Raw genomic sequence first — 8,552 nt, 5'->3', positions numbered from 1 at the left:
GTGTGGACAATGGGAAGGCCCAATCTGGCCACGGGTGGCACCAACCAATGGGCTCATAGTCTGAATGGAATAAAAAGGGAAGGGAAGGCTCACTGCTCCCTGCTTCTTGCTGCCCCGCCATGACTGTTTCTCTCCACTGCTGTGCTCCTTTCCCAGGCTGCTCTGCCTTGGAGCCAGCCAATGATGGACTAAAACCTCTATAAACTGTGAGCTAAACTAAACCTTTCCTCTTTTATCTTGTGGGTGTTGGGTATTTTGTCCTAGCAATGAGAAAATAACTAAGACAGTCACAATCTGGGGTTCTGGGTGGACACATTTTAGGGGGACATTAATCAACCCCTGCAGATGGGGGGCAGAGTGACCATTCCTCAGTCATTCATCCTCCAACTTGCAGGCAGCTTCCAAAGCTCCCGTAACAGTCTCAGCAAGGCCGGGGAATCGCAGGATCACAACCAGCTGGTCCAGGTGGGCACCTGGGCATGGAGAGGGAACTCTGGGCTCACAAGGGCTCCTGAAGACCAGTTCAAATGTGGTCACCAGCAGAGGGCTGGTGATTTCAACTGCAGGTGGGGCACCCTGGGCAGGAAGGGTGCTCACATTCTGCATCTGCCCAGCCACCTAGAGGACCACACAGTCCTCACTGGGAAGGGAAGCACTGTTAGGGACACGTAATGACTGTTTTCCCAGCCTCTTGTACCCTAGAATAACAATTTTTTAAAAAGTGTCTTAATTTACTTCTAAATGGAGACAAACAGCATTAAATCACATCAGATGCGAGAAAGCAAAGCAGCTTCTCCAGCTTTCATTTGACTCCATTTAACTAAACACAGTTTTCAGCAGGGCCGGAGAAGGGTGGGAATAAAATACTACACCAGAAACGCCCTTGATGGGGAAGATAAGGCTCCTTTGAAAGATGGCCTGCTTTGTGCGAGAAGAAAGCTGCGAGGCTCCCAGCCTTATCTGGCTCCCGGCAGAGGGAGGCAAGGGAGAGGAGGTGGTTCCTGCAGGCGCTTTCTCATGTAAATCACCTGAGCGAATTACCGAACTAGTCCACTCTGAGCGTCCTCTGAGAACCTTCAGGGTGCACCAGGAAGGGGCTGGAAAATCCTTCGCAGGCCGGAGCACAGGGCAGCCTTCGGCTGGGATCCTGCACCCAGAAGAGCCTCCACCTGATGCCTCTCCACGTGCAAAGGCAAAAGGACACCCAGCGTCACTCCCAGCCCCCGCCCCAGCCCAAGAGGGGAGCGCACAGTGCCCAGAGCCAGGTCCTGCCCCGTGAGGATGCCATGGCACCGAGTGGACGGGTGGCGAGCTCAGGCCTAGGAAGGAACTGAGGGCTGCAGTCAGGACCAGGGGAGACTCTGGAGCCTCCAGCCCTGGTACCTGTCCTCCCACCCTAAAGCCTGGCGCCCACTCTGGTTGCAGCCTTGGCCCCTGGGCTCGTCTGCTTTCCCTTTCCCTGCCCCGCCCTCCATCAGCGGCCGGAGAGAACCCTGAGTGCTTTCTAACACAGACGCCCGGTTTCTTCACATCCTAACCTCCCTGCTCCTCCGTTAGCCTCCAGTGCGACCCACTGGTCACTGCCTGGGGCCCCCTGGAAGGCCAGTACTGGGGGCACAGACCATGCTCAGGAGGAGCCCCGCCCTCCAGGCCTGGCCAGGTGTGGGGTGTGGCAGGAGCACGGCCCCAGCAAAGGTGCTTGGGCCAAGCCACTGCTCCCTGTGGGCCCAGGGACCCCCTCGTCAGCTCAAGGACACCCTTGCGTCCTCCCACCTGCAGGGAGCTCGCTGCCCCCAGCCTGCCCTGGAGCAGCACGGCCACCTGCTCCCCAAGCCTGGGACACTGTCCCCCTTGGGTGCCGTGGCTCCCTGCCCCTCACCAGGACAGTAACAGTGTTCCCACACGGGCACCACCATGCCACGCAGTCCTGCAGGCAAGTCCAAGGGGCAGCGTGAGTGGCACTTCACCAAGGCACACAAGAGAGTGTGTCACAGGCGCCAGGCACAGTCACTAAGAGCCTGAGACCCTGAAGGGCCCACATCCCAGCCTCAGCCTCGCAGACAGCAGTGGGGGCTCCTGGGCCCGGTGTCCACCACTCCATCTGGCCATAAGCCCCACAGGACCGACTAGCCCCAGCTGGGCTCCAAAAGGGGAGGAGGTGCCAGTGAATTCCCGCTCCCTCTCCCAGCAGGCTGGGCAGCACCTGAGGAAGCATCTCTAGTGAGATTTGAAAAAGAGGCTGGCCTCCAACCTGCAAGATCTGACTGACACGCATGCGCAGCCTCTCCCTGTGATGCAAGGGACAGACAGCCAGTGTCCTGTTCAGGGTGCTGCCCTGCAGTGGTGAGACCAACTGACACCTGACTGTCTCCCAAGAGAGGAGTGTGGGTCCCTGTGCATATCCACGGGGACGTGAGCTCTCCAAGCGGCCAGTGCCTGGCACGCTGGCCACACCCACCCACCCCTGGGGCCTCTGCCCCCCGCCCACCGGCCCTGTGTCGTCCCGCCTGGGCTCTCAGCTCCTCCTCCTCCGCGTCGGGGAGGCCTGGCTTCCTGACCCAGGGGCAGCAGGAGACACTCACAAGCACTATCAGAGCAGCGTGGCAAGCGCACGTTTCACTCAGTTCCTTATTAAAAACAAATGCAAAGTGACACTGCTGTCAAACACTGTAGCAAATAATTTATTCTGTCGTACAAAATCCAGTAAGAAAAATATAATTTTATCACTTAGGATGATTTATAAAATACACTTTGCTAAAAGCAAATCAAAACAAACTTATAGACGGTGATGACCTCCATGCGCTACAGAAGGACGAAGTGGTTCTCATGCATGCCAAGGGCAGGGGCTGGGCCACCACCGCCACTGCCCCTGCCGCCGCCCCTGCCAGGGCTCATGCCCAAGCCAGGGAACGTGGCCCTGTGGATGTGGTCAGTATGAGCAGCAGCTCAGCTGGACGTGGACATCACACAAACAACCACAGCACACTTCTCCCATCAGCCAGGTTCGGGCCCAGGTCACTGGTAGGTGACCTTCACGCAGAAGGTCTCTTCGTTCTTGTCTTCGTGGTCGTTGATGTAGATCAGGATCTCCTCCTGGCCTGGCCTCCCTCCCGGTGCAAACCGCAGACCAATGGTGTAGGTCTCGCCACCCCCCACCTGGAAGAAACATGGAGTCCACTGTCGCGCCCACCTGCAGCGCCCACTGCTCCTCGTCTGTCACGCCCAGACACGTGACGCAGGGTACACACGCTCCCAACAGTGACCGTCAGCCTTCACAGTGTCCAGGGCCGCCTGAGATCCAGTGCCCAGAGGCCAGACCAGGCCCCACAGAGGCGGCTCCTGTCCAGAGCTCAGTGTCCAGCACAGAGGGGCACCCAAGGCCCTCGGAGAAGCTGCACCAACCTCGGAGCTGACACTCGCAGGCCTTGCCTGAGCCTTGCCCACTCCGACAGGAGACACAGAGGCTCTCAGACAATGCGGCTTTAGCACTCAGAGCCCTTGGCAGAGCCCACCCCACACCTGCCCCGGGCCACCAGGTCACACCTGGAAGGTGTCCTCCCTGAACTGCAGCAGGTCTGGGCGGTCACTGTGCAGGCGGTAGGCCCTCCGGGTCGGGTAGGGGTTGGTGTAGGTGATCCGCTTGTTAGCACCCTTCCCTTCCCCCACCGCCATGGTGATCTCGAAGGCCTGGGGACAAGAGCAGGAGAGCTGCGGCCAGGCTTGCTGTTGCTGTCACTGGGCCTCCTCCACTCCTGTGCAGCCAGCCCGGCACCACGCTGGGGACCTCGGTCTGTCGTGAGAGACAGAGCACCCCTCAGGGCTGCCTCCCACCCCGGTCACGCACAGAGCCCTAGCAGGACAGCGCGGGTCTCAGAGCCGGGTGACAGCCGGTGATCCCAGCAACACCCCTCTGTGCCCTTGACCTGCATGTGTGCCTTACAGACCTTAGAAATGAGCGGCTGGCGGCAGGAGAGGCACAGGAGCCAGGAGGCCACCAGCTGGTGGAAGTCCACGTCAACCAGGTTGAGGTGCACGAAGCGGCTGCCGGCCCTGTGGGGCCGCACCCCCACATGGAGGTCCTGCACCCCGTGAGGGGGCAGCAGGAAGTCACCTGCAGGATCTGTCTTCAAGGGCAAGACAGTGGTCAGCACACAGCCCCCTCTCGACAGCAGCCTCCCTGCACCGGAGCCCTGCTCCCCGCAGAACCCGCAGGTCGGACTTCTCGGCCTGCCAGGGCCCAGACCTGCGGCCTCCACCTCCCTCGCCTACCACGTCCTTGTTCCCATGTCTCAAGTCTCTGTGCGCAAGTCCCTCTGAAGGTGCCCTAAGAGTGGTCACCAGAACACACCGGGCCAGTGCGTCCCCACCCTGCCTCGCCAGCCAGCCACGGGACCCATGCCCTGAGGTCGTACCTTCAGCTCCTGGGGGTGGGAGGAGAAGGCCTTCACTTTCCTAACAGTCTTCGTCCCCCGGAGCACAAGGGACAGGTGTGTCACCTGGCCCGCGATGCAGGAGACGTCCACGCGCTGCAGGGAGTGGAGGCAGACCCGCCACGTCTGCACGGGCGCCGCCAGCCAGCGATCCCTGTGCAGGGAGGGACTGAGCATCCACCCGTCCCCAGCCACAGCGCTGCCCCAGGCGCCCGGCTTTACTGTAAGATGCCGCCGAGGACACATCTTCCGGTAAGGTCGCACAAATCCCCCGGGGGCTCCCGGCTAAGGGGAGAGCCAGGTGCTGCTCGGCTCTGGCTGGACACAAGCCGCCTTGACCCTTCCCTCGGAAGGTGCACCGCGGATCCCAAGTCCCCCTGGCCACTCCTGCCACCCTGGAGCTGGGGACCCGCTCTCCAGGCCTGGTGACCCCAGACTTCCTTGGGGAGCCACAGGCTCAGGCTCCCGGGGGAAGGCGCGGTCACCTGCCCTGGTCTGGGGCAGAAGGGACAGGACAGACTCCTCCACCTGCCCGCCCCCTCTCCCCTTGCATCCACCCACTCGGCTGAGCTCCATACTCACGCATAAACGATGACAAAGAAGTCTTTGATCTCTGGGCTGGGCCCGCTGGCCACCTTCAGAAACACGTCCCGGGGCTCCCCAGGGCCCTGCACACAGGCATGGACTGTGTGGGAGCCAGTGAGCCACCTCTGGGGGGCGGGCAAGGGCCCTAACTAAAGCCCGGGCTGGTGTGAGCCCCACCCGCACCAGTGTGCTCGCGTCCGCACTAGCCGCGTGCACTGTTTTGTTCATTGGGAGAGAAAATCATTGGCTTCTTGATTTTACATTGATTTCAATAATTATGTTCTACAGAGTCTATCTGGCTTCCTAACCAGTCATGATACAATTATTGCTGTTATCCTTATCACAACGGTAATTAATAAGTGCCTTAATTGCCGTTTGCTTCCTGCCTTTTAACATCTCCGTGCAGGGAGCTGATCCACTGGCAGAGAAAATAAGACACTCCCGGAGCGCCCATCGCAATGTCCACCGCCCTCGGCACGGAAGGAAGTCACGTCGCCCGTGCCAGGACAGCACCGCAGGGAGGACGGGAGGGGTCCACCGGGAGGACCTGCCCCACGGGCCAACAGGACGTACCACATTCTGGGCCTCACAGATGACATTCGGGTCGCTGCACCGCACGTGCACTGGTGGCTCCTCCCCGGGTCTTCCCACAGGAGCACCTGGAACAGGGAGCGGGACCGTGCCACCCCCGGACCCCAGCGTGGCACACACGCGGTGCGGCCGCAGGGACGGGGGCAAGGCTGCGCCTGACCCGGCACCCAGAGGGGTAAGGACGAGGTAAACGGAAGCAGCATCCGTGCACAGACGCGGCCTCGCTCCAGGGCAGAGCTGTAAAATGTGGGGCCTCCTGGGGAAGCGGCCCCCCTGCACAGGCCTCGCATCCGGTGTGACTTCAGGAGACAGACTCAGCCACCCAGGTGCGCCCTGCCGCCACCCCAGAGGCGCCCAGCGGCGTCTGCGTGGAGCTACAAAGGCAGTGGCAGGAGTCACCGCCCCCCGCGTGGTGACGCCTCTCCTCTGTGGGCAGAAAGGCCCCTGTCCCACTGGGCTGAGCCCCACAGCGCTGGCCGCGGGGAGGACGGAACCTGCCTGGAAGCGTGTGCCAGGGGGGCAGGCGGATGGCCTTCTTCAGGAAGGTGAGCTCCGGGTGGTAGAAGCGGAAGACCTGGTCCACCACGTGGGGCTGGGGCTCCACCGTCAGGCAGAGCACGGCCAGGGGCCTGCCGCCAGCCACGCCGAACAGGACCTGCAAGGCAGGGCAGCCCCGGCGTCAGGACAGCACACGGGCTGTGGGGCTTCTCCCCCTCTGTGCTGTCTAAGCTGACGGGGAAAACGTTCCTCCCAAAGTGCTGGGGACAGGAAGGACAGCCAGGGCTCCCCGAGCGAGCATCAAGAGGGAAGCTCCAGCCTCTGGTTTAGTCCACAGCGTGAGATAAGGAGCAGGCAGCTCGCTGCGCAAAGCCAAAGCTGAGTTCCACACACGAGTGAAATGACGCAAGGCCCTCTGGTGGGGGGCCAGGGCGCAGGGCCACCCTGTGTCTGGACCCCACTGAGCTGTCTTCGGGACACGGTATGGCCTGTCGGGTGGGAGGAGGACACTGCAAGGCCCTGAGCTCGGCCAGGATCCCCGCTCTAGACAGCAGAGACAGTGGGCAGGGGCAGGACAAACTAAAGAACTGCTCCTTGGAGTCACCCCAGAGGACGCCTGCTCACAGCACAGTCCGGGCCAATGGGGACGGCCCCTCCCCTCTGCCCCTTCACCTTGGCATGTTTAGTGGGCATGGCACTAGACTTCCAGGGTGCTCCGGCATCCCTGTCCTCCACACTCGGCTCAGTGGAGGCCTGCAAGACACCAGTCAGCACAGTTGTCACAAGGCGGCGGCGGTGATGACCACCCCTGGACACGCAAGGCCAGGAGCTCCTGAGCGTCACACATGTCCTCTCACACACCAGCTCACTGGGCATCTGTCTCTGTGCCCAGCGTCTCTCATGGGGCAGGTAGCAGAGCAGAGCCTGTCAGGGGCCGCAGCCGGGAGCGGATCGGGCACGGTCCCTCTCTGCCTGCCACCAGGCTCTGTCCTGCGGCCCGGCCACAGAGCCAGCCAGAGCCGCGGGGCCTTGGTCCCTCAGGAGCTTGGCCAGAAGCTGCAACACGAACCTGCCCTCCTGCACACACCGGTTCCCGACACCCCCGGCTGACTGCACGGGGCAAAGGCCACAGTGAGGACCGAGGGTCACACACTAGACGTCTCGGCCTAGCTCTGCCCAGGTTTACAGAGAAGGCGCCATCCCTGCACCCTTGTCCCCACTGGTGGGAGGACAGAAGGGTCGGGGCCATGGTGTGCAGGGCTACAGAGCTTGCCAGGCAACGAGGGGGACACACAAGGGCCGAGCGCTGACCCTACCCTCTGCAGGCAGGGGGACATGTGAGATCGAAGAGGAGGACGGAACTTCCCAGCTCTGCCCGGGCCCAGCACCTGCGCGGGAGCTGGCGGGCCCGTGGAGAAGCTCTGGTACTTGAAGGGGACGTGGGTGGTCTCCCGGGGGCGCAGGTAGAGCTGGGGGGCCAGGTCACCGCGCAGGTGGAACATGTCCTCCTCCAGCGGCGTGTGCAGGCCGGTGGTGTCTTTGAAGTACCTCCACTCCCGGCTGTCCAGGATGAGGCTGCGGCGGGGGGACACGGTGAGGAGCCGGCCAGCCCCAGAGGGGACAGGGCGGGGCGGGGCGTGGGGCGTGGGCGGGCCACTCACCTGAGCTCAGGGTTGTCGATCTCGATGGACACCGTGTGCTGCGTGTTGTGGGGGTTCTTCAGTGCGAACTCGAAGAACTCGGCCGTGCCCAGCGTGACGTGCAGCGTGTGCTGCGTGGTGATGGCCAGGCTCAGCACGCCGGCGATGCTCTCTGCCTTGGTGCGCTCCCGGTAGGCGTCGATGACCTGCAGGTCCCGGGAGTGCTGCATGCGTGCGCTCTGCTGGGCCTGCGGACACGAGGCCCCTCTCTGAGTGCCCCGGCAGGCCGCCCCTCCCCAGTGACAATTTCCTCTGGAAAATCGCCACTGCCTCTCCCTTGGCCGTGTGGCCGGGGGACGGGCCACCCAACTCCGGGGCCGCGGTTGGCACTGGAGTGGGGAGGGGGCCGCCCCTCCTCCCACCTGGATGTCCACACAGCATCCAGGCCCGCTGCCCATGCAGGTGGGAGTCTCCCCACGTGCCCCCAGGAGCCCTCTGAGCAGGCGCACCGCTGTGCTCATGCTGGGTGTGGACTCTCCCCGGGGCCTGGGGCAGCGGTGCTGGGTCACACGCAGACCAGCCTGACAGAAGGGCTCTCCGTCAACGCCTTGCCTCTCCTTCCTTCTAAAATCACCCAGCTACAAACGTTGTCCTCCCCATTCTTTTTTTTTTTTCTTTTTTTTCCTTCTAGCACTGGGGATGGAACCTAGGGACTCTGCACTGAGCTACATCCCCAGCCCTTTATGTTTTATTTTGAGACAAAAATCTCACCAAGTTGCTAAATTGTCAAGGCTGGGCTCGAGTTTGT

General features: G+C 62.2%; 1 protein-coding gene across 12 annotated transcripts in view; it reads right to left on the bottom strand.

The window, feature by feature from the left end:
* Positions 1-2,660: 2,660 nt before the first annotated feature.
* The window catches only part of Nphp4 (nephronophthisis 4), a 105,394-nt gene continuing 99,502 nt past the window's right edge, over positions 2,661-8,552 (bottom strand). For 7 of the 12 annotated variants that reach the window (XM_005404108.2, XM_005404112.2, XM_005404106.2 and 4 more), the window contains 10 exons: positions 7,766-7,992; positions 7,421-7,679; positions 6,777-6,857; positions 6,105-6,261; positions 5,589-5,674; positions 5,013-5,098; positions 4,413-4,584; positions 3,945-4,124; positions 3,544-3,687; positions 2,661-3,156 (listed from right to left, as the gene is read on the bottom strand). In XM_005404108.2, coding sequence (XP_005404165.1) covers positions 3,016-3,156; positions 3,544-3,687; positions 3,945-4,124; positions 4,413-4,584; positions 5,013-5,098; positions 5,589-5,674; positions 6,105-6,261; positions 6,777-6,857; positions 7,421-7,679; positions 7,766-7,992 — 1,533 coding nt within the window. In that variant the 3' untranslated portion in view covers positions 2,661-3,015. Of the gene's footprint in view, positions 3,157-3,543; positions 3,688-3,944; positions 4,125-4,412; positions 4,585-5,012; positions 5,099-5,588; positions 5,675-6,104; positions 6,262-6,776; positions 6,858-7,420; positions 7,680-7,765; positions 7,993-8,552 lie in introns of those variants that run through there. The other 5 variants (XM_013504271.1, XM_013504272.1, XM_005404114.2 and 2 more) reach the window with 4 other exon arrangements.

The sequence above is a fragment of the Chinchilla lanigera genome, unplaced genomic scaffold (genome assembly GCF_000276665.1).
Source record: "Chinchilla lanigera isolate Chin_1 unplaced genomic scaffold, ChiLan1.0 scaffold00085, whole genome shotgun sequence".
Classification (NCBI taxonomy): Eukaryota; Metazoa; Chordata; class Mammalia; order Rodentia; family Chinchillidae; genus Chinchilla; species Chinchilla lanigera.
This window is presented reverse-complemented; position numbering and strand designations above follow the sequence as displayed.